General features: G+C 51.7%; 10 protein-coding genes across 11 annotated transcripts; 9 read left to right on the forward strand and 1 right to left on the reverse strand.

Moving 5' to 3' along the window:
* Positions 1-83: 83 nt before the first annotated feature.
* On the forward strand, positions 84-2020 carry PV05_10865 (uncharacterized protein). The gene is made up of 2 exons (XM_013454292.1): positions 84-1355; positions 1407-2020. The coding sequence occupies exons 1-2, from the start codon at positions 357-359 to the stop codon at positions 1440-1442; spliced, it is 1035 nt and encodes a 344-aa protein (XP_013309746.1). The 5' UTR covers positions 84-356; the 3' UTR covers positions 1443-2020.
* PV05_10866 (uncharacterized protein) lies at positions 1830-2871 on the reverse strand. Its single transcript, XM_013454293.1, has 5 exons — positions 2570-2871; positions 2494-2520; positions 2406-2435; positions 2262-2352; positions 1830-2210 (listed from the first exon to the last, which is right to left on the reverse strand). Exons 1-5 carry the CDS (start codon positions 2622-2624, stop codon positions 2084-2086), a joined length of 330 nt encoding a protein of 109 aa, XP_013309747.1. The 5' UTR covers positions 2625-2871; the 3' UTR covers positions 1830-2083.
* A 133-nt stretch (positions 2872-3004) lies between these two features.
* Positions 3005-6300, forward strand: PV05_10867. 2 transcript variants are annotated; one of them, XM_013454294.1, is made up of 3 exons: positions 3005-3246; positions 3349-4626; positions 4674-6300. In XM_013454294.1, the coding sequence occupies exons 2-3, from the start codon at positions 3532-3534 to the stop codon at positions 5778-5780; spliced, it is 2202 nt and encodes a 733-aa protein (XP_013309748.1). In that variant the 5' UTR covers positions 3005-3246; positions 3349-3531; the 3' UTR covers positions 5781-6300. The 2 variants fall into 2 exon arrangements, with proteins under 2 accessions (XP_013309748.1, XP_013309749.1); XM_013454295.1 differs by having other exon boundaries at positions 3005-4626.
* A 490-nt stretch (positions 6301-6790) lies between these two features.
* PV05_10868 (uncharacterized protein) lies at positions 6791-8563 on the forward strand (the record flags this gene model as incomplete). The annotated part of the gene is made up of 2 exons (XM_013454296.1): positions 6791-6989; positions 7041-8563. The coding sequence occupies 2 exons, from the start codon at positions 6791-6793 to the stop codon at positions 8561-8563; spliced, it is 1722 nt and encodes a 573-aa protein (XP_013309750.1).
* A 619-nt stretch (positions 8564-9182) lies between these two features.
* PV05_10869 (uncharacterized protein) lies at positions 9183-9626 on the forward strand (the record flags this gene model as incomplete). Its single annotated transcript, XM_013454297.1, has 1 exon — positions 9183-9626. The coding sequence occupies one exon, from the start codon at positions 9183-9185 to the stop codon at positions 9624-9626; it is 444 nt and encodes a 147-aa protein (XP_013309751.1).
* A 1619-nt stretch (positions 9627-11245) lies between these two features.
* PV05_10870 (uncharacterized protein) lies at positions 11246-12037 on the forward strand (the record flags this gene model as incomplete). The annotated part of the gene is made up of 1 exon (XM_013454298.1): positions 11246-12037. The coding sequence occupies one exon, from the start codon at positions 11246-11248 to the stop codon at positions 12035-12037; it is 792 nt and encodes a 263-aa protein (XP_013309752.1).
* Positions 12038-13392: 1355 nt separating this feature from the next.
* On the forward strand, positions 13393-14682 carry PV05_10871 (uncharacterized protein; the record flags this gene model as incomplete). Its single annotated transcript, XM_013454299.1, has 1 exon — positions 13393-14682. One exon carries the CDS (start codon positions 13393-13395, stop codon positions 14680-14682), a length of 1290 nt encoding a protein of 429 aa, XP_013309753.1.
* A 365-nt stretch (positions 14683-15047) lies between these two features.
* PV05_10872 (acetamidase) lies at positions 15048-17412 on the forward strand. The gene is made up of 7 exons (XM_013454300.1): positions 15048-15472; positions 15528-15939; positions 15990-16139; positions 16190-16347; positions 16396-16545; positions 16593-16977; positions 17039-17412. The coding sequence occupies exons 1-7, from the start codon at positions 15215-15217 to the stop codon at positions 17164-17166; spliced, it is 1641 nt and encodes a 546-aa protein (XP_013309754.1). The 5' UTR covers positions 15048-15214; the 3' UTR covers positions 17167-17412.
* A 16-nt stretch (positions 17413-17428) lies between these two features.
* PV05_10873 (uncharacterized protein) lies at positions 17429-21641 on the forward strand. Its single transcript, XM_013454301.1, has 2 exons — positions 17429-17931; positions 17979-21641. Exons 1-2 carry the CDS (start codon positions 17696-17698, stop codon positions 21349-21351), a joined length of 3609 nt encoding a protein of 1202 aa, XP_013309755.1. The 5' UTR covers positions 17429-17695; the 3' UTR covers positions 21352-21641.
* Positions 21642-21716: 75 nt separating this feature from the next.
* Positions 21717-22888, forward strand: PV05_10874 (uncharacterized protein; the record flags this gene model as incomplete). The annotated part of the gene is made up of 2 exons (XM_013454302.1): positions 21717-21974; positions 22049-22888. Exons 1-2 carry the CDS (start codon positions 21750-21752, stop codon positions 22886-22888), a joined length of 1065 nt encoding a protein of 354 aa, XP_013309756.1. The 5' UTR covers positions 21717-21749.
* Positions 22889-23041: the final 153 nt, after the last annotated feature.

Below are 23041 nucleotides of genomic sequence, written 5' to 3' on the forward strand. Positions count from 1 at the left end.
TGGCTGGTGAGAAGCCGGGAGGCCGGTTGCCACCTTTCATTAAAGCCATTTCCGCTGACGCTTTCGGCAGCCCTGGAACAAGAGTCAACATCTTCTCAACTGCGACCAACGTCGATTCAGCACTTCCCTTTCCACTTCGTTCTGAACCCTGTACATATCGCCTTCTGCTCCTTTTCTTCTCGACAGCAGCCTTCGTGTATTACTACCGATCTCCGTAGACGTGTTCCGGTCTCATCCCCTACGAGTACCAGCGCGCAAGGATGCCCGACCTCTCTCACTAAATTATCCGCGCGCCAACCTACTTCCGGCTGCCTCCTCTCGGCGCAGGCGCAAAGACCCTCACTCCCTATATCGCCATGGTATCTCATTCGATACAGGACCGGACGAACGAGTTCCGCACCATCCTAGCCCAAGCACAGAAGAGACAGTCTGCCACAAAAGGGGGCCCTCAAAGGCAGTCCCTATTAAATGAAGCACAGAAAAGAGAAGCAAATGGCACACCCAACGGGCCTTCAAGAGGTTCGAGGTCTGAATTTGCTCGCAATGCTGCCCAGATTGGACGTGGCATCACCGCCACTATGGGAAAACTGGAAAGACTCGCCCAGCTTGCAAAGAGAAAAGCCATCTTCGATGACCGGCCAGTCGAAATCTCCGAGCTCACCTACGTTATCAAACAAGATCTAGCCAGTCTGAATTCCCAGATCTCAGCACTTCAACATCTGACACAATCGCAACATCCCACCGCATCCCTCCCACGATCCGCGGATCAAGAAGGCCAGCATAACAAGAATGTCGTCCTCATGCTACAGAACAAAGTGACAGACGTCGCTGCAAATTTCAAGGATGTGTTAGAAGTGCGGACAAAAAACATCCAGGCCTCAAGGTCAAGGACAGAGAACTTTGTGTCATCAGTCTCCGCACGTTCTCAGACACATTTGGATGATACGAGATCCGAGTCACCATTGTACCAGAATTCCAGTCGACAAAGGACGCCGCAAACGTCTACGAATGACCTGTTGACCCTGGAACCCTCGAATACGTCCACATTGATGAGAAACGGGCCGCAGTCGGAACATCAGCTATTACTGATGGAAGAAGCCCAGCCGACAAACATGTATATTCAAGAACGAGGTCAAGCCATCGAAGCAATTGAACGGACGATCAACGAGCTAGGTGGTATTTTTGGACAGCTCGCCAGTATGGTCTCTGAACAGGGTGAAATGTTGCAACGGATAGACGCCAACACTGAGGATGTGGTTGATAACGTTCAGGGTGCCCAGCGGGAGCTCTTAAAGTATTGGAACCGAGTACAAGGGAACCGCTGGCTTGTGGCCAAAATGTTCGGTGTACTTATGGTGAGTCGGAAATATCCGGTCGCTTTTCCATTCTATACTGACACTTTGCAGATATTCTTTCTATTGTGGGTGTTAATATCTGGCTAAATGCTCAAAGCGACAGCCGTAAGATGCTCGGCACACCGAAACTTCTCTCTAGAAGGGATTTTAGAATATGAAAGATCTGTCATCCGGGAATCACGAAAGCTTTACAGTTATTTTGACTTAAGCTGCTGACCGTGATAGCATGGCGAACCTCGTGAGGAAGGAGATGAATTCTCAAAGATCAGCCAGTTCCCATCAGATAAAGGTCGCCACCCGGCTCCTGACTTTGGCGGACATCAAGCATATTTCAGCGATCATGTGGAATATGAACTCCAGGAAGTCGAAGAATACTTGATTGCCTTCGTCTACAGGGCTGTATCTTGGCAGAGCGAAGATGCAACTTTCCAGGGATCTTGGACGGACATAGACCGCCATGGCTGGGTCCCGTCGGTTCTTTCTATCGTAAATGCGTGCATGGTACTTTGAGCGTAGGAAAGACAGTCGCGGACCAACATTGGACCTGGACCGTGGTATATTCGAGGTCGATTTAATCAAGGAGACAGTTCTACAACTGGCGCATAATCTTGACATTATTATTTCATGGGTATCGCTTGGCTGTAGTCGACTTTTCATGGCTCCAAACCCAAAGGTGCTTATGTACATCGCAGTGCAATAATGTGCTCTTTTTCCAAGCTGTTCGCAAGTCACCGCTGAGTCTGAGGTCGATCTCGTCTGGGGTATACCAAAGGAGGATACTGGGATCGAGCCCATACCGAGGCTGCCATTTGAGGCGAGTCGGTTCGGATGAGGCTGCCTATGCCCATGAAGACGCTACCTCTCAGTTAGCAGGAATCGTATTGGCCTTTTCCAGTTGATGCGTGCCTGAATGTCGCTCCTGATCCTACGATGTACTTTCCGAGTGTACGCATCACACCTGCCTGTCCTGCACCGTATTGGAAGATGGTCACCGTGCCTAGGACATGGTCAGAATAGGGCTTTGCGCTCCGCAGCGCATGGGCATCGAACCGTAGATGAATCCCATTATGCCTCCCACAGCTGCTCTGTATTAGCTTTATTTCCTTGTTTGTTACCAGAATAGTTGTGTTGGACTTACTTCCTCCCATCAGCGCACCCATCTTCACTGCAACTGGTCAGTCCACACTGCTCTTAATGGCCGTCGTTATACGTGCATTTATCGAACCATGTCGGACCACGCCGCTGAGCGGTAGGCGGCATTGGAGGCATCTTGATTTCCTGCCCGAACAAGCACAAAGCAAGAAATGGAGGGTTTGGGTGCACTTTCGTGCTCAAGGCAAGCAAGGTAGATGATGGGATGGTGAGGGACGCAGACAGCCAGACTCGCCGAATGACCGATGCGCGCTTGGAATTCCACCTGCTCGTGGCCTCTTAGTGTTGGAATCTGGTGACAGTCAGACAGGCAAAAATTTGTCAAATGCGACAGATAACGGCCCGTGAACAGCCTGAGCACGCCTGAGATATGGCCGCTCTCGCTGACAGACGTTCGACATTTTCTCCCGATATTAATTTGCCGAGGCGCTAAGCCAGATCCATCTGGCGCGGAAGATGCTCTCTCAGCGTCAAATTGAACTGCCCTGAATCATCGAGTGGCAGTCTCAGACAATTCCACGACGCGAACAGTCAATCCGGCCGCGAGACCACCAGCAAATGTGACCGACTTACCCTGCACTGTCCACCCATGACCGATCAACATTGAATCAGTCCGATCTCGAAGCATCGGAGCCCGACCTGGCCCGCCCTGATCACTTCCTGTCAGGACCACCCCCCGCTGCTGCCATCTCTGCACGCGAGCAGGCCATCCCTTTAGGATTTCATCCACATATCCCAAGTAGGTCTCCAGTCAGTCCAACATCGATCCGGCCTTCCTCCTTAGAGCAGTCTCATTCTCACCACTGTGAGAGGTTGACTGACGCAATCACATCGTCTTCAGGCCGGCTATTATTCTCGAGTCCTCGCATCCACCACATGACGGCTCTACACCACACAGGACCTCTGTCGCTGCTTTTCCCGACCTCTTTTTGTCCTGTGGCGTTGTCTGAGCAAACTTGTTGAAGAGGCGGAATAGATTGACAATTCTGTTTGCCATTCCGTCCTCCGCCCCCAAGGCTTCCCGATGACGACCGCGGTGGCATCACCACCGAATTTCCAAAACATCTCTAGGCTAAATTGGAATGGTATAAGCAACACCGGTGGAGGGTTTTCTGCCATGAGCACGGACGAAGTGTCTCGAATGTTCATGCCTCAGCGCAAAACTGTGCAGCGGAGCAACTCGTCTTCATCCCTTTCATCCACCAGTTCTTCCGGGTCAACCGTCACACTGACGCAAAACGATATCAATGGCGAACAAGGGCATGGTGCGAAGAAAAAAGCAAGAGGAGGGTTCTGGCCTGTCTCCAAATCCGAGTCAACTGCCAGTGTGTCCAATGCCCGAGCGAATGGATCTCTACAGACCGCGATCGGCAATTCTCTGGTTGGAAAGAACGCCGTCCAACCTGCCTTACCTAGTCAGAGTCCTACGGGTCAAGCGAACGGAGCACGGGTTGTGCATGGACAATCTCCCGCCGAGCCTGCCGCAATATTGGCTCTGTTACCGATGAATGGCACTTTTGAACGAAAGCAGATTAATCTCCCTTTCTTTCCAGAAGTTCTGCGAATCGGACGCCAGACGAATGCAAAAACCGTGCCGACCCCGATGAACGGATATTTCGATTCGAAAGTACTATCACGACAACATGCCGAAGTTTGGGCCGATCGGACTGGAAAAGTTTGGATCCGAGACGTCAAGTCATCAAATGGTACATTTGTCAACGGACAACGTTTGTCTCCTGAAAACAGAGAGTCCGAGCCGCATGAACTTCGTCAGCATGATACGCTGGAATTGGGTATTGATATTGTGAGCGAAGATCAGAAAACCATTGTTCATCACAAAGTGTCGGCCAAGGTCGAGTATGTTGGAGTGCCGGGGAATACTAGTAATGTTCTGGACCTCAGTTTTGGTGATCTTGATCCGTCACATGGTGGCCCACTGCTTCCGTCGCCTATCAGTTCGCCTATGACACGCGGCCGACCTGGCGCGCCGCTTGCAAATGGGCGCATGTCGGCTTCTTCAAGCGTGGCGGGAAGTCAATTGAGCTCGGCAGCCCAACAACGGCAAATGAACTTTTGGGGAGCCCCGTTGAATGTCGAGCAACTTGTCAAGTCGATATCGGTGAGTTTGCATAAGCCAGAGAACATGATCTGATCTAACAATTTTAGCATGAGATGCGAGCAGCGAGACAGCAAGCAGACGAACTGGAACAGACAAACACATTTTTACACTCGCTGATCACATCCGACGGCGAGGCTCCCAAAGTACAGCAACCAGTAAAGGAACCGGCATCGCAGCGCCAGTCGAATGGACGCCCAAGAGGGCCCAAGATGGATCATGTTGCACGTTTTGCCGAGCCTCCGGCTCCTCCACCACAGCAACCCTTACCCGAGAAGCCAGACTCTGCTAAGGCAAGTCCGGTCACGACATCATTCACTAATCTGTTGAAACGGAATGATACAGCAAAACAGCCCAACAACGCATCTCATTCTCCTACCAACACCCACAACAGTCAGATGTTGTCTCTGATTGAAGCATTATCGATCGCGAAAAAGGAGCTTGACTCTCAAGGGGCTAAGGTCAAAGAGCTAGAAGATAGGTTAAAGCAAGAACGAATAGCGCGAGAAGAAGCGGAAGAACGAGCACGGAAACTGGAGCAACATGCCGCAGCACGACCAGTATCTGTGGTGGAAGAGCAATCGGAGCCTTCGGCTGATATCGAGCAGTCTGAGATCCAGACCGCCGAGACTACGACCAAGACCGACGTGGATGGTGATGCGGAAGAGAGAGCCATCGCGCTTCAACAGAACATCGATCAAATGCTGGGAGACATGCAAAGATTGAGATCGGATGTGGACCAATTCCGGCGCCGTGCTGAGACAGCTGAAGCAGATGCTGCCGGTGCAAGGAAGAGTCTAGCCGACATGATTGAGAAGCTCAGGCAGGAGAACCAGGAGACGGAGAGGTCGCCTAGAAAACCCAACAAGCGACACGCCACAAGTCAAGAAGACGAAGCCACCACAGATACTATGGAGGACGAACTCGACTCCAGTAACCAACCTCCAATCAAATGGCAATCCCACGCCAACGGACATGTTCGAGTGCCGAGATTACCTGAGCATTTGGAACGCGCCGTTACGACTATACTGCAAGAAAAGAATGGCAACGGCGATACTCTTGCACAGTCAGCGCCATATGTGTCCATGCTTGGAGTGGTGCTGATAGGAGTCGGGCTAATGGCGTACCTGAATTCCTGGCAGAAGGGGGAGAGATGACAACCGATGCCCGATACACGGACCATTTCCTTTCGTTGAACATAATTTTCTTTCCTTTTGTTTCGGCGGTGTCACGACATCAGCGTCCAGCTTGTCACTCGTTATTCACAAGCGTGGCATATCAGCACGGCGTTCAAGAACTGGTTGGTCACAGTGCTTTTTCCATGGAGCATAGCCAGCATTCTTAGGGGAAATTGCTGCACGGCGTATGTGGGAGTCAGACTAAAAGACATGGGTGACTGCGGAGTGTCTGGGTTGAATTGAGGCCGACAGAGCAAAGCAAGAGGCTTGATATTGATCGGTGGTCACGGCTTGTCTGGTCTGGCATGGGCGTTTGTATATACGTCGAGATGGATTGTTATTGAGATGAAGCAGGCACTGGCGGTATCTTTATCTAGGTACATTACCTATGGTCTGCCATGAAATCACGTTACGAGACGAATGAGAAAGGCTAGCTCACCATGCATGACATCCTGATATGGATGAGTAGCGAAGATACATCTAGATTATGAGCATGTCTTGAAGTCTTTGTCCAGGTTCCTTGAGGGATTATTTTTCCGTGTGCCGAGGATTCCGTTGGTGTTGGTCGAGATAATCGGAAAAATGGAGATTGTGATGATCGCGAACGTCACAATCTCCATCTTCACTTCCATCCGCCTCGTCCTCCATTGCTCCTTGTGCGATGACGCCAGGCTGTTGTAATAACTGCTGGGAACTTCCGAGTGCCTAAATAATCATGCGTGTTTGACAATTGTAGGCATTCAGACGGTGCATATGAAATGCTACTGACATAGAGCGACATGGACCCTTTCCCTTCCCTTGCTATGAGTGATAGAGGTCGGTAGGTGAATTCTTGTTGCTGCTGTTACAAAAGAGAATCAGTGGCGATGGAGTCTTTCCCGCTGCGTGTCTGTCTGCAGAGACAACTTCGAACGACCTCCTTGTCGACGAAATCCGTACACAGCTGCGGCGAGTCTCTGGCTTCTAGGCGCAGGCAGGATCGAGGGTATATGACCTACGCCATTGCCAGGACCCAACCAACAGCAAAACGAGCCGAACGCAGCAGTACCGGGACAGTGGGTTGGAAAAGCTTGCAGACCCGGCGGTATGCAACTCCTGCCCCGGCGGAAGTCCTCACCGGAGGTGACGGCATCGATGTGAAGGATGACAAGAGACAGAAAGTCGTCATCCTGGGAAGTGGTTGGGCTGGTTCGTGTCCATGACCACCGCTGCTTTGCCAACTGAGACTGACTGCTGTAGGATACGTCCTCTCCCGTCGCCTCGACCCAGCGAAATATCGAGTCCTCGTGGTTTCACCCCGGTCCTACTTTGTCTTCACTCCCCTCCTCAACGACTCCGCCGTCGGCACCCTCGAATCCCGCAACGTCCTAGAATCCGTCAGGAAAAGAGGCAGCCAGATAGAACATATCCAGGGCTGGGCGGACGATGTCGACTTCGCAGACAAGACTGTCACCGTCGAGCCGTCCGTGCTCGACCCGGACATTGGGCATGCACTCACGGGCCCGCGCGAGCCCAACGAACAACAGACGACTGTGGGCTTCTTCAAGGAAAGCGACATAAGACCCGGCGGGACTGGAGACAGCAAAGTGCCCACCTTCCCTGTCAGTTACGACAAATTGATCATTGCTGTGGGCACCTACAGTCAAACGTTTGGCACCAAGGGCGTCAAGGAGAACGCCATGTTCCTCAAAGACGTGGGCGATGCACGAGCCATACGAAGACGCATCCTCGAACTATTCGAACTTGCCCGTCTGCCTATTATCCCCGAAGAGACGAAGCGGTACCTCCTCCACTTCGCCATCGTTGGCGGCGGACCCACAGGCATGGAATTCGCAGCGTGTCTATCTGATCTGATACGGCAGGATCTGAGCAAAATCCACCCCCAACTGATGAAGTACATCCGGATTAGTCTGTACGATGTTGCGCCAAAGGTATTGCCCATGTTTGACGCCTCGCTTGCCGACTACGCTGTCAAACAGTACCAGCGGCAGAACATCGACATCAAAACGTCGCATCACGTCGAGGAACTAAGGAAGGGATTTCCGAATGACGAGGAGGCACGAGAAAACCAGGACAGACAGCCGAAAGGGAGGGTGTACACGATCCGCACGAAAGAGGAAGGGGACGTGGGCATTGGCATGTGCGTCTGGAGTACGGGAAACATGAACAACCCATTCGTTGCTAAGGCCCTGGATCATGTCAGAGAATTCCCCAAGGATTCTGCAACCATCATGGAAGGGGAAGTCAAGGATCCAATGGAGCGACGGTGGACGATCACACGAGACCCCAAGACGGGGGTGTTGTTGGTTGACGACCACTTCCGCGTGAATCTTGATACGCACGCCGTCAACGGCGAAGACCGTATTGCGGCGAAGGCGTATATGAAGGACGTCTTTGCCCTGGGCGATACGGCAAAACTCATATCCGGCGCACTGCCGGCCACCGCGCAGGTCGCGAACCAGGAGGCCCTGTGGCTAGGGAAGATGCTGAATCGGTACCTTGATGCCGACGACTTCGATAAAGCCAAGGGGTTCACCTTCCGCAATCTAGGTGTGCTGACTTATGTGGGTGGCGCAAAGGCCGTGTTGCAGGGTCCGAATACGGATCGCGAGGGCATGGCGAAGGGGCTGAAAGGCTGGATTGCGTTTCTCGTCTGGAGGGGTGCGTACTTGACCATGACGCTGAGTTGGAGAAATAAGTTCCTCGTGCCGATTCAGTGGTTGACGGTGCGGCTGTTTGGGAGGGATATTAGTAGGTTTTGATCAGGCCAGATCAGGTCAACATAGAGTTTTCCCAGGTCAGGGGTGGGAAGGTATGGGAGGGGCTCATGATCATGGTAGAGAGGACTTCTGTAGCGAGAAAGCCGGCGGGGGAGTCAGTCAATGAGACTGGCACACCGAGACAAGGCTTAGTCCCCCCTGAGGCTCGCAGCCCTTGAGGATCGGGGCCGAAATGCAGGCCCCATTTACCTTTACTGCACAGCCTTATATGAAGAGTCTGGAAGAACATGTCAAGGCATGCTTAGTTGAGATCACAGGAACTGACGTCCTGTCGTCCGAGAGAAGTTCTTTCTTAAACCGGTCGGCGGGCCCGTCCGCGTAATCATGCAGTGCCCAGGGATCTTGCTTACAGACAACACTTCCTCCAATGACTGCAGCTCGTCAGTGGCTCCGACCCTTGTGGCTCAGGGGGGTGGTACTCATATGTGGTGGTGTCCAACAGTTTGTCATCAACTTGATTTTCCTATTCTTGTTGATATTGATATTGATATCTGGGTACCTGTGTAAATATTTCTAGCGTGGACAATTAACTACCAGCTACTTGTTCAACTCTACTAGTAATCCGTCCGTCGACCGGCTTAGGTCAGCCCATATCAGTAGTATGTCTGTACAAACCTCTGACGAAGTATGTCACGCCCTCGCACACAATAACCTCCTCCGCGTCTTCTCCAATCGAGACGCCGTGTCTCGCTGGGCGGCGATCCAGGAAACGTACCATCCCAATGTCGTCTTCTACGAGCCCGACGATATGGTCACGGGCCATAAGGCTGTCGACGCCAAAGCTGCGGCATTGCCAGACCAAAGGGAGGGCTGGGAGTTTGTGCCCGTGGGGAACGTGAAGAGGAATCATGATATGGTTTACCTGGCTTGGGGGTTCGGCCCGCCGAAAATTTCCGGACAAGGACAAAAACATGGTGGAAGGAGTGGTGGAAGCAGCGTCGATGTCGATGTCAAGGCCACGGGGGCAGACGTGTTGATGGTCAGGGAGGGGAAGGTTGAGAAGTTCTGGGTCGTGTTGGACGGAGTGAGTGATGTGAAAGTGTAGGCTGGAGCTTGAGAGAAGGGACCGGCGAGAGGCTGGAAGAGGCAGGCTGTGGCGTGGATGCAGCAAGGCAAGACGAGGACCGTGATTGATTTCAAGTCCGCCTTTACGAACGTTGCGGAAGCGTTTGAGAAACTGAAGACAGGCAGAGCAGGGCAATATCGTCGTTGAAGTGTCATCGGAGCCGTTGAGCAGTGTCTGGCCGAAACAGTAGCGCAAGGTACCTACATTACCTCACCTGTGTTTGCAGCAGGCATTCCAGTCTTAGTACTGTGGATAGCCTGGTGATTGGAGAATTTCATACGAGATTGTTTGAGCGTGCGTTCATTTCGAGCTAAAATGGAAAGAGGGCCATCCCTCTCTGGCATTTGCATTTAGCTTGGGAGACACGTTTTCGGGTGTATAATAAGGGAATACCACTAGTCAATGTTCCTGGTGAGCAGTATCACATTTCAATGTAAGTACGGAGTAAGGTAACTTAAGTGTTCCATCACAGGCTGCTCTGCCATTCGCAACCAATCAGGATTCGCCGACACTTTTGCAAAAATCAATCACATTTTGGTCTGTTGGTTGATGAAAATTTCAAAATATTGCTTAATCTGGAAATATGGCTACCACTTAAGGCAGTTTTTGATCCCTGCACATACCACACCGTCGGGGAGATATGATTGGTGCGAATGTGAGAGCAGCCTTGTTGGCATCTAGCACTAGGTGTCTAGCACAGTAGCTTTCAAGTATAGAATCTCTGAGAGGCACAGGGTCTACTTCTGTTCGGTGGGATCGGTAGGCTTCAGCAGCCTCGCTTTGGTTCTGCATACCTTCAACGACATCCTCCAATGTCTGCAAGAGCTGGTTGTGTACATCAATCCAGGATGGCGGTACAACGCCTTTGGTGCTATTTTGTGGGCGACGAAATTATTGAGGAATACCAGATCTGACAGTCACAGTCAGGAGGAAACATGGATGGAGATCGAGAATAAGTTTGTTGGGCCTGAAGGGCCACTTCAAGGCTGGTCTATCTCGACATACGTCAGCGTGGCGGTTGGTGCAAGTCGACAATTTTGGGAGTTGTGCTCTTTCAGCAGTACCTTTCGCAAGCAGCATGCCGTGCAGACACCTCAAACCCTGGTCCTGACTCACTTTGAGGTCACTGAATCGCGGGACGACGTGCCTGATCCGGAAACTTGAAGTCATGCATAGGTTATTCGAGGCAGTCTCAGTGGGCCGGCATCAGCAATCGCTAGTAGCCAGCGGTTCACCTCATACCTTCTTGAGCTCGTTTGAGATAAGCAGAGCCGAAGTGCCTATGGAGGTACTGGAGAGGTCGACCTGGAGATCTTCACACTCATCTGGCCTTTCCAGTCTGAATGGCAGCTTCAGTGAGTTAGTGAAGTGATCAATATGTTTTCATTGATGCCTCACTTATTTCTCGAGCACTCGTGCAATATACCTAACCTACCAGTGAATCCCCTCATCTTGCAGTTACCGTGTTATTTGGACTATCTCTGGCTGCCTTCCTCAGACATAGAAGCCGTCAACACCGTCCAGTATTGGGCTGACTCTTCAGGACACCACAGGATCTCAACCCTCATTGCTTGCGGTCTCTCTTCATTCGTCCCAACATGCCAATCACAACTCGTGCTATGGCGAGACGCCAGCAACCCCGGTCAGACGATGTCCAATTCAAGTGCTTCCTCGACCTGCCGCTCGAGATCAGAACCGAAATCTATTCCTACTTTCAAGCTTGCCCCGAAACACGACACAGTCTGATGGCTGTCTCCCACCAGATCAGCGAAGAATGTACACCGCTTTTCTTCCGTCAGCTGCGGTTCACCATTCACGCCCTGTATCCGAGCGCGTTGCAAGCGGGATTCTCCAAAAGTGCCATCCGGTTCTCACCTAGATGCACTCCACGCGGTTTCGACCAGTTTTACCTCCGCAAAATGTCCGACTTTAGACTGCGCAACATCCACAGCTTAGGTTACAACGTCGCTCGCCCAACAGAAGGGAGAGCGCGAGTTTCGACAGCAGACTTGTTGGGGATGAAGGAGCTCTGTGGAGTACTGCTCTCACATATCGGCAGCCTCGAGTGCTTGGAAGAGCTGGTGATCTACATGAAGCCAAGATGGGCAATCACTCAGAAAGAAGTAAAAATTGACAAAGAGGAGATGTGGTACGTTGTCGACAGAGACGGTACATGGGATGAGATCGAGCAAAAGCTGGTGCGTAGGGGTGGCCCGCTCCAGGGCTGGGAGGTATCAAGACGCATTGAGCTGAGTGACGTGCCTCAACGTGATCCAAGTGTAGGTCATCTTCTCAGATACGTCTCCAGCACGTTCAGGAAGACCAACGACAATCACACCACTGGAGAGAGCTTGCCTGTCCCAACCATCGTGGTACAAATCGTCAGCTGAGAAGCGTAACTGGCACCGCAGAGCGGGAACATTTTCTTGCAGCCAAGCCGAGCATGATCAGCCTGGAGAATGCGATCCGGTCAAGAGACAGTACTGTCCTCCTCACATCAGTCGCAACGTTAGGTCAACCGCAGATAGCCAGCTTCGGTCTCGTGAAGACCGCCATCATCCATTTTCACAACTGCTAAGACGACTTCGGGCACAACTATGCCACAACATTTCCGAGATCCTGCTCCATTATGCTCGTATCTGTGACACAGATGGTCAGCTTGGTGGTGTACTGAAAAGAAAAAGGGTGGTCATGTTATGGGAGCTTCATATGTTTGAGTCTCTGGAGCGACAACTTACACGTCCAAATCCATCGAGTCATCAGTATGCGGAAGAATGCTGCAGGGACTGAAGAAGGATGGACTTTCTCGAAATCGCAGCAGAGACTTGGTCTCCCGCATCATCAAAGATGCTGTCCAATCGCTTGCTCAAATCGCGCAGACTCTCGCCGGTCTTTTCGTTCGCGAGCGTTGGGAAGTTGGAACCACCTTGGACATACGGCCACCAGGACAGAATCAGAGATGTGACGTAAAAAGAAATAAAGGATATTGGATAGAAGCCATAACCCACCGTCTCTTTGTTGGCCAGCCGGCTTGGGCTGAATGCGCTCGCCAGAGGCTGTCATCAGATGGCAGGAGGAGCTGAGGTTCTCTCTCATGCGCCACGGGGGCGCGTCGTCATGAGCGTATTGATGTGGATCCATCGACTCGAATCCGAGTTTGGGGATTCGAACTGGAACATAGATGACGATGGATGCAATTGCTAGAGCTTTTGACAAAGGAATGAAACCGTAATCCGAAGTCTGACAACCAGTATATATAATATGATCTTCAACATCTAGTGATATGCCTCCTACGTGGGTCATACTCGTCAAGCGTGAGGGATAAAGTATGTCCAGTCTACATTGACAAACGCCGTTCCTGGAATCCCTCTCAGTTCTGCGAAAGCCTCCCCTATGAGGTAGAACCTAGCAAGCCCGTACGTGAGTGCCAGCGGCGTGATCGTTGCGAATTCCCATGGCAGGGGTAATTGCGTTGACTCTCTCCGTGCAGTCGGCGTCCTTCGCGCCATTTTCCTCCAGTGCCCGTGTAGTGCTTTGCGGTTGAAAAGGTAGAGGTATATGGTCTTCCACCGGCCCAGCCGTCTTCAAGAGGCTATTGTTTCGAAGACTCAGAAGGCGAATGCTAGGCCGAAGAGAATGCACATTGGAAACAAGGGATACATTCAGGAGTTCAGCCTGGTCGGAACACTCATACCTTCAATACCAAATGGAATGCAAGTAGCATGAGCAGCCTATCTTCACGACAATGTCCTTTTGCAGATTCGATCTCGTTGCTTTTGCTTTTGCGGTGAACCTAAGGAATTTCTTTTGGCCCGATGAAGACGCTAAGATGCTGTCCGTCTCAGCCTTGTTGAAACCCCTCATCACCACCCTCGCAGCAAGCGTCAGTCTCTACCTTACCTTCCTCGGTCTCCTCACCATCCGCTCGCTACAAGACCATTCAACATATCTTCATCGAGTGACGTTGACGTGGTTTCAAGATGTCAATGTGCCTGAACAATGGGGCTTCTTGCGCAACCAAGTCACGCCCTTTCACCTCACTACGCCGGACGGTGAAACCCTCCATTCGTGGCACATTCTGCCTCTCGAGACATATCGCAGTAACCAGAAGGCATTGAGAGCTGAGCGTACGGGATTCTGTCAAGATATCAAAGAGAGACTAGCTTTTAAGCTGCTCAGGGACAATTCCAGCGCGCAGCTGGTGATATATCTACATGGAGCGGCAGGGACACTTGGATCTGGCTGGCGGCCACAGAGCTACCGTGCAATCTCTGCTGCCGCGCAGAATGTGCATATTATCGCCATAGATTATCGAGGGTTTGGCAGCAGCACCGGCTGGCCTTCTGAAGCAGGCCTACTAACGGACGCTCTCACCCTCGCCAACTTCGCAATGAAAACGGCAGGCATTCCACCGGAACGCATTGTTATTTTTGGCCAATCTCTGGGTACAGCCGTAAGCATAGCACTTACGCACCACCTTGCTCTACAGGATCCCCCCGTTCTCTTCTCCGGCATGGTGCTGGTGGCACCCTTTGCCAATGTCGAGCTGTTGACGCAAACATACAGTGTGGCTGGGACGATTCCACTACTGTCACCTGTGGCTAAGATCCCCCATGCACTTGCCTTTCTCAACAAATTCATTGTAAGCAAGTGGCCATCGAAAGACAAGCTTGCAGCCCTGATTCGGCACTGCGAGACTCTCAAACTTGGCCATAGACATAACAAGTACGACGTCACGCTTATCCATGCCGAGGACGATTATGACATCCCGTGGGTGCATTCGGAGATTATGTTTTGGCACGCAGTGAACGCCACTCGAGAACCGAACAACAGTCTGAGTTTCGACGGACTAGAGGAAATAAAGGCCAAGGAAAAGTTGGAGCTCGGGGCCGGAGGATGGGAGGTGGATTGGCGTGGCAAAGGCGGAGTAGTCAGAGAACAGATCGTGAAGCATGGACTACATGATCGAATCATGAGTTATCCAATCGTCAGTCTGGCAGTTGCGAAGGCATTTCACAGCCAGGACACCAAGTAGTCCAAGGCTAAGATTGAGGTCTCGGGTGTCTTTCACAGCATATAGAACTATCGATTTGGAGCTGTGAAGGCCGCTCGTGCAGAACTGTCGACACGCGTTCCTAACCTCGTGCGCGTGTAGAGTACACAGTACTGGTATTCGGTATCCTCCCTGCCAAGTAATAATAAAAGATTCGGCATCTGAGCGAGTCCACGCAATCCCATCATCGGGGTAGACTCGGTGTATGACACACCTACCATAGAACGACGGTTGAGCTACAATTGACCTTCCACAGCTGGAATAGCGCAGGGTTGGAGGACAGTATGCATGTGTCAAGGATATCTCTTCCGCGGCGATGCAAAGGTAGGGTGGGCAGGGTTCTTATCAGACAGATCATCAAGAGCGGGGTAACTCGTCGATTGATATATGACTGGAGCTGTCCTCAAAATATTGCGGAAGGGTCTCGGATAGCGCTGAAGAGTATTATCTTCAAACCGTGTGTGATAGGTAATCTCGTGCAAAAGGTTTGGAGTTGAACAAAAGCATCACCATCATGGGCTGGGAAGAGATCGCTGCCGATAAGAAGAAACGCATCGACGAGTCCATTCCTAAAGAATGGCGCGTGGAGGTCAAGGATCATAATGGCTCTTTTATGGACCTGCCGGCCAGCAGCGGCCTGCTAACGTCAAATGAGCTCGAAATCACCAATTCGTCTGCCGTCGATCTGGTTGCAAAACTGGCGAGCGGACAGTTGAAGTCAGTCGATGTGACGTTGGCGTTCTGCAAACGTGCCGCTTTGGCACACCAAGCGGTTGGTCATTCACACCGAGATCAATGTGCTCAGCAAGGGCTAACAAGAGATCAAGCTGAATCTCGCGCTGGAGTTCTTCCCAGACATGGCGCTGGCCCAAGCCAAGGAGCTGGACAAGTATTATGAAGAACACAAGAAACCTGTTGGACCACTACATGGTCTGCCAATCTCGTTGAAGGACCAGCTCAGAGTCAAAGGGCTCGAGACTTCGATGGGTTATGTCGCTTGGCTCGGAAAGTACGACGAAGAGGACTCGGTGCTGACAGCCTTGCTTCGTAAAGCCGGCGCCGTCTTTTATATCAAGACGAGCGTGCCGCAAAGTCTGATGGTTTGTGAAACAGTGAACAACATCATTGGGCGGACTCTCAATCCTCGAAACAAGAACTGGTCGTGTGGTGGCAGTTCCGGAGGTGAAGGCGCCAATATTGGATTCCGAGGCGGCATCATCGGAGTGGGCACAGACATTGGTGAGAATGGTGTTTCTAGAGAGAATATGTGGTCATTGACGTGGTGTCAGGTGGTTCCATTCGAGTTCCGTCGGCATTCAACTTTCTCTACGGTATCCGTCCTAGTCATGGACGCATGCCGTACGCAAAAATGGCCAATAGCATGGAAGGACAGGAGACTGTTCACAGCGTCGTTGGACCTTTGGCTCATTCGGTCCCAGGTCATTCCTCCGCAATGGTTCACATTCGGTGATGCTAACATTAGATGCAGACTTGAAATTGTTCTTGACCTCTGTGCTTCAGGAAGAGCCTTGGAAGTACGATTCAAAGGTTATTCCCATGCCATGGAGGCAGGGGGAAGAAGATGCTATCAGCTCCAAAATTCAAAGTGGAGGCTTGACCTTGGGCTTCTACAATTGTGACGGAAACGTGAGTTAGGAGCGTACGGTCAGCAAAAACATACTGACCTTCGAACAGGTTCTCCCACATCCACCGATACTTCGGGGAGTGGACATGGTCGTCTCCGCGCTGAAAGACAAAGGCCACACCGTCGTGCCATGGAAGCCCTACAAACACGATTATGGGGTAGACTTGATCAACAAGATCTACGCGGCAGATGGTGGTTCTGTAAGTCAAACGATGGTTCGGGCGCATCCACGGCTCACTGTTGGCAGGACATCTTCTCAGACCTCAAGGAATCGGGAGAACCAGCCATTCCCAATTTCAAGGACTTGATCAGTCCATCGCTGCCGAAGATGGACATGAATGAGATCTGGGACGTGCAGCGCCAGAAGTGGGCATATCAAGGCGAGTATCTCGAGCAATGGCGAGCACGAGAGGCCGAGCTCGGCAAAGAGATTGACGCCTTTATTGCCCCGATCACTCCAACAGCAGCCATTCGCCACAATCAGTTCAAATATTATGGCTATGCTAGCGCCATAAACCTACTGGACTGGACTAGTGTGGTCGTGCCAGTGACCTTTGCGGACAAGGACAAGGACAAGAAGCAGACAGACTTCAAGCCATTGTCAGAGATCGACGGAATTGTGCAGGCAGAATGTAAGTTCACACACTCTTGACGTGGAATACTGGTCACGGATTCACTGACAATGGTTCCCAGATGATCCAGAGGCTTACCATGGAGCTCCGGTCGCCGTGCAGATTGTAGGGAGAAGGCTTAGCGAGGAGAGAACCTTGGCCATTGCACAGGAGATTGGGAAGTTGTTGGGTAACGAGACCACTCCTTAGGACACACAAGGTATGGATGTTGATATATGAGAGCGTGAGAGTCAAAGCCGGAGCCTACTCTCTGGGTCACTGTCACAGTTATATCTTTGATCCGGCTAAGTTGCTTCAACGACGTAGGCTAGTGAGGCCAGTTAGGTAGTTAGTGAGCCAAGGCCGGGCCCAGTTGTATCCGAGTCGCCAATCGCGAAAGGATTGATGGGGACCAAAGCCGGCCTCTTGCGAGCCAGAGTCTCCGGATCAAGAAGTCACAATTCACTCAACCCACGTTTCTGCTTCCTGCATCCCAGTCGTCATCCTGCAGCACTTCCAAGATCGGCATCGCGTACGAGACTGCTGCCTCCCATCCTCTGGCCGTTCCAGAAGAACAGGGCAATCATCCTTGGACCTTCCAAATTTCCGTCGTCCTGCGGCCGCCAGCTATTTCCCGGACGCGTCACTACCCAGTCGACGACGATGTTACGACAGAGACCATAGCCATTCCGCCCGCGGCTGACGGTGCATACCCTTCCTTCCCTACTCATCCGTCGCCATGAGCTCCCTTCTCCATCCTTTCCACAGCGCGAGCCAGAAGTGCCGCCCAAAGCATCAAGTGCTTGTCCTCAAATGTTACCCTCAATACCAAAAGACTGTGCAAGAAGTCAAGCCCAACTCTTCTGAATTGAGCTACCTTCTCTACTATGCAAGCACACGGCGAAGTAAGCTCCAGAAAGTTGGCGCGTTCCTCGAGAAGAAGAATGCGCATGATGTTTGGAAAGGAAGACTCGGGTAAGCAGCAAGAATATCATTGCTGAGCTCCCGCTGAAAGTACCCAGCAATGTCCAAGTCACTCTACAAATTCTCGCTGCGATCATCGAGAAAGCTCCTCGCGACCTATCCCTCTATTCGCGATCCGTCCTGACCATCCTCGGGACTGTACTGCGATCCAAAGACATCAACATGGTAGAAGAGACGGTGCCAACATTCGAAGCATACTGTAAGCATGTGGATGCCGCATCTATGACTGCCGATCAACAACGTGCCCAACAATACTTATCCATTGTGCAACTGTACGCCGGGTATGCGGAAAAGCAAAATCAGACCCATCGAAGGAATGGCGACCCCATACCGCTGTCGCTACGATGGCGGACGCTTGGTTTACGAGCTATCCGGGCTGTGGTGGCTTCGGAAGCTCTAGCCACGGACTCCAGCCAACAGTTGAACCTGGTTATGCCTGTAATACTGGAGAACATGTCGCTCGAGGACGAAGACATATTATCTCACCTGCAAGAGCGAGCTAAATCAAGTGAGAGGTTTGAGGACGAAATTGCAAAGAGGAGGAGATTCAGCTTATCGACCGTTACTACCGTGGACACAACTGATGGCGATCCGGCCACAGCTGTTGAAACGACCGCAGGAGCAGACAGAGTCGCTGAAGAGGAGGTCAGAGCATTGGCGTTACGATGCCTGAAGCAGATCTTTTCCGTCGGCATCGGCAGTAGTAGAGGACAAACCAGATTGGCAACAGCGCTAACACTGAAATTCATTGCATCCAAGAACCCCCCGCGAACGACAGAGACTGCGCGCCAAGGCACCTGGGCTACGTCCCTCTTCGAAGCTATTGCCCGCTGGACACCAGTGCAAGATCGATTCATCATTCTGGTAACGGCCATGGAAACACTGGTTCGAACGCCTATTGTGGAAGGCGTGCTCGAGAAGCAATTGGTTCTCGCCACTATGATTGACTGGCTGCTCAGCTCATCAGTGAATCTCATCGGACTAAGCGTCATGGATATACTACTTGGTTTTATTCAGCACATGTTACTTCTACTGCAGCTCGGTGGACCAAATCCGCGCATCATAGCCCCTCAGCAGAACGATACGCTTGGGATATTCCGAGAAGCGAAAGAGGCCTTCGACCCGGGCACCGTTCTAGCGGGCTCCGAGCTTGATCGGACACCCTCCAAGATTTCGCTGGCGGCATCCCCTACGCGAAAGGAGCTATTGACGAGACTACAGAATTGCATCGCCTCTCTATCCAATCACATTTATTACACCGATCAGATCAGTGACATGATAACAGCAATTCTGGCGCGGTTGAAACCATCTCCACAATCAGATGTTCCGACGGCTGCGGCTGCAATTGATGATCCGGTAGCCGCAACAAGAGCCATTGCGGAGTCTGCGAGCATTCAAGAAGACCCTAACACGTCGCCGTTCTTTTCCTTCGCCACAGCGAGAGTAACAGCTGCCCAGGTCATCAAAGACATTCTGGTCCGGGCCAACAGCAAAAGAAGCGCCATGGGGGGTCCGATAGAAGCACGCGCCCGCGTTGGCGTCCAGGTCTGGGAAGGCACGCAATGGCTTCTCAAAGATGAAGAGCGAGAAGTGCGCTTTGCCTACGTCGATGCTTTACTGACTTGGTTGAAGCTGGAAACCAACAAATCCGACACACTTCTGCCCAAACATGGTCCACGAAAGCAACCCTCGAACAAGAAGCAGGGCACAGGCGAAACCAATCTCGCGAAGCGAGCTGTTTCTGGTGCTTCGCGAAAAGAACCAAAGTCGACGCGATCGAGCTTCCTGTCATTACTGCACCTGGCAATATATGACAGCATCCTCGATGATGCGGAGAATGAACCGAATGTTCTTTTGCTCCACCTTCTATTAACAAAGCTCGTTGACCGCTTGGGGGTGAATGCTGTTCGAAGTGGATTGCCCATGGTGCTGCGACTCCAAGAAACCGCTCTCAATGGCGAGATTGTTTCTACTCTCGGAAGAGTCAATGTTGCCAGTGTTGTTCAGGGCTATCTATGGGCGATTGCTCAGAAGTTCGATTTTGAGACAAGCACCGTTGGCCACGAGATCAATGCTGAGATTTCTCGGAGAAAACGATTTGGCATCTGGTGTGACAGAGTCAAGATCCCTACGCTCGATATTGACGATATACGAAGAATACTCACTGTGAGCGAGAAACAGCCTCAGTACCCTGACGAAGCCGTGGACACGCTGAGGCCATTCTTGTCTGTGTCGGACTTGGTGAATGAGATCGCAAAGTCGTATGACAGTTCACTGCTCACTCCTCCAAGCTCTGCACCTTCATCGCCAGGCCGAGTCTTTTCTGTGCCTACACTTGGCTTCGGCTATGGGTATGGAGCTGCTCCTGTCCCGAAACCATCTCGGGAAGATCAGTTTCCTGAGAAGGTCAAGGAAGAAATGACTGCTGGTTGGAGTAGGGAGGCATGTATTGCAGCTGTAGAAAAGGAAAGCGCCGCTTCAATGACCGGATCGCGAACGGGTGCCTCTTCTGTCCCCAAGAATCACCTCAACATCAATGGAGTACGCAATCACGGCTCTACAAGTGGTCAAGAATCGCCAATCAATGTTAACGGCAGTACAACTCCCACATACGGTCTGACGAGCGGTCTGGGAAGCTTGACTCAAGCGAGAAGACCGAGCGTCAATGGTTCACCTGCACGAATTCCTACCACATCCAGCAGAGACTCGACCATGAGAGTGACTGATTTGAAAAGAGCCCTTTCTGGATATGCTGCCGGAGGAAGGCGACAGAGCCCGTTGAGAAAACCAATAGCTATGTCCAGGAGAAGTACGCGCAGTAGCCTGACCAGCAGCATGGTCAGCTGGGATGAGGCTGACGACCGAAATCCTTCCTTTCTTGATGTAAGAGCATCTGGCGCTCCGGGTGGCTCGGTTAGCCATGTCGATGACGGTTTCCGACCTCCGACTTCTTCGTCCAACAAGCCTGCTCGAGATGTCAGTGGGACTATCCACGACGAAGTTACAGTTCCTCCAATCACCGCCAATCCTCAGAACGACACAGATATTCCCCCTGTGCCGAAGATACCCTCGACGCTTAATCTTCCTGGGACCTGGCCACGGGACATATCTCCTGCTCGAACCGAAGAGCCCGCACTAGAGCAGACGTCGTCATTGTCTCAGGGACCTGGGAATAGTCCTCAGTCCAAGCGCGTCACCAGTGGTACATACTCGATAGCGTCTGCGACAGGAAAGCAGAGCGCCCGAAAGAGCTCGCGGCCAACAAGTCGAAGAGGAGCCAGCCCCATCATGGGCTCTACCAATGGCAAATTCGACTTGAACTCGTTGTTGGCCGAGATCCCATCTGCCAATGAAGACGTCAAACAGGAGAAAGAGATCCGAACCAGTCGCCAGATTAGACCTCCTTACTAATTGCTTGGTCAAGCGCGGAAACATTGGGGGTCGGCGTAAATTCTTCGTATTGAATGATGATTGTAAATTATGGGACAGAGAGTCAAGCGTAAGAAAACATGGCTTTCTGCTGTTGATATTGTATTATTTTTGAGCGACGTAGCGCCTCAATGAGCGGTTTGATTTTCAACCCTACGCTTGAGAATTTTGACTGGACTGTGAGATAGAGCACGGAGACAGTTGTAGATAAAAGCAACGACTATATCCCTGTGCAAGATGGACTTGATAGTGATGATGACATGGACCCTGATAGAATCATTCACCTCACGTGAATATATTTTGAGGTGGTGGGTATCCATCCCAATCCTGGAATCCATCCGTTCCTAGACGACCACTCTTCGCGTACTCACAGCCGCAACATGGCGGAGTCTAGTGAGGTAGAAGTAGTGCTCGATCCGGTGAAGGCGTCGACGCTGCTTGACTTGGAGCGCGGGCGAATATCCCAAGGCCTATCGGCGGAAGCGACAAGAACAGGAATCTGGATCCAAGGTCTCGACACGCGTTTTCGCGATGTTTGGCAAGGTGGAAGGGTGATTGGGATTGGTACGGCTGAAGCTACAGAAGACGGACTGGATCAGGAAAGGGTGAGTGCTGCGTACATCTCATTCCATCAACTGAGACATTCCGCTCGACGGCAGGCTGATGATACGCGATGTAGAGCTTGCTGTCTTTACATCTCATCTCAGCAGTGCTGTTGAGCAGTCACAATCGGTTGCAATTGCCCAAGACGCCGAACACGCCTGTGGAGACATCATCCCCAGATGCATCAGTGGGGCCAACTATCTACGTGATTGCGCATTACACAAGCCAGACAATACCTCTGCTTCATGGGCATCTTGCAAAGACTCTCGCCGACTCGCAGGCGGCAAGTAAGTTGCTGAAGCATGTTCAATCATTGCAATACTTCACTCTTATCGGACTTGGCCAGAGCGTGTCGGAAGTCAGCGACCAGGTATATCAACGGACTCAGCAGACCAGAGAGCTTCAGGAAGAAGACAAGAGCGAAAACAATGGAGACCAGATCATGGATGTTGTGTGGATTCGAGGGCTCGAAGAAAGAATGACAGCGACCTACAGGAGAAGCGGTCTTGTCCACGCCAACGCAGTCCTAGCACACGTCACGCGGAGAATTGTGCAATTGTCTAGGATGTCGGCTGATGTACTTGTCCTGGTGGATGTTCCAGTTGTGTTTGACAGCGTTAAGGAGGATAACGTGAGTCTAGAGGCCTCTAGAAGCTTCGCTAGGGCCATGAAGCTTGAGTCTGCTTTCGCTGGGCCTAACGGTGAACACCTGAGGCTGATATGCGGAAACGAGTTGCTATCTCGAACATTCGAAGCGGCGCTCGACTGCCTTATTGCAGTGCATGATGGACTCGGCAGGGTGAAGGACAGGACAAAGCAACCCGGAAAAGGGGTGCAATTGGTCGAGGTCCTGAAGGACAGGCTGGGAGACACGACTGGATTATGGGCTGTTTGGACCACCAATGACCAGGAGTGACCATTTCGAGGGTGTCTCAGACACAGGCTGGTCGTCAAGAAGCAGCTTCCTGCATGGACATCCAGGAAGTTTGGCTGTACCTTCCTCAGTGGCCAAGGGCCGTGTTTCCCATCTCACTAACATGTCGAACTCCTACACATCATCACATTGCAC

This window comes from Exophiala xenobiotica (assembly GCF_000835505.1).
Source record: "Exophiala xenobiotica strain CBS 118157 unplaced genomic scaffold supercont1.7, whole genome shotgun sequence".
In the NCBI taxonomy this organism is placed as follows: domain Eukaryota; kingdom Fungi; phylum Ascomycota; class Eurotiomycetes; order Chaetothyriales; family Herpotrichiellaceae; genus Exophiala; species Exophiala xenobiotica.

Bases quoted from the DNA above. Each gene is read 5' to 3' on its own strand.
- PV05_10865 (XM_013454292.1), top strand. From the start codon at position 357: ATGGTATCTCATTCGATACAGGACCGGACGAACGAGTTCCGCACCATC. The intron at 1,356-1,406 runs GTGAGTCGGAAA...GACACTTTGCAG, and splicing joins AAATGTTCGGTGTACTTATG to ATATTCTTTCTATTGTGGGT.
- PV05_10866 (XM_013454293.1), bottom strand. From the start codon at position 2,624: ATGCCTCCAATGCCGCCTACCGCTCAGCGGCGTGGTCCGACATGGTTC. The intron at 2,521-2,569 runs GCACGTATAACG...GACCAGTTGCAG, and splicing joins TCCGACATGGTTCGATAAAT to TGAAGATGGGTGCGCTGATG. The intron at 2,211-2,261 runs GCACGCATCAAC...ACTGAGAGGTAG, and splicing joins GGATCAGGAGCGACATTCAG to CGTCTTCATGGGCATAGGCA.
- PV05_10867 (XM_013454295.1), top strand. From the start codon at position 3,532: ATGACGACCGCGGTGGCATCACCACCGAATTTCCAAAACATCTCTAGG. The intron at 4,627-4,673 runs GTGAGTTTGCAT...TAACAATTTTAG, and splicing joins AACTTGTCAAGTCGATATCG to CATGAGATGCGAGCAGCGAG.
- PV05_10872 (XM_013454300.1), top strand. From the start codon at position 15,215: ATGGGCTGGGAAGAGATCGCTGCCGATAAGAAGAAACGCATCGACGAG. The intron at 16,140-16,189 runs GTCATTCCTCCG...CATTAGATGCAG, and splicing joins TTTGGCTCATTCGGTCCCAG to ACTTGAAATTGTTCTTGACC. The intron at 16,348-16,395 runs GTGAGTTAGGAG...ACCTTCGAACAG, and splicing joins TCTACAATTGTGACGGAAAC to GTTCTCCCACATCCACCGAT.
- PV05_10873 (XM_013454301.1), top strand. From the start codon at position 17,696: ATGAGCTCCCTTCTCCATCCTTTCCACAGCGCGAGCCAGAAGTGCCGC. The intron at 17,932-17,978 runs GTAAGCAGCAAG...GAAAGTACCCAG, and splicing joins GTTTGGAAAGGAAGACTCGG to CAATGTCCAAGTCACTCTAC.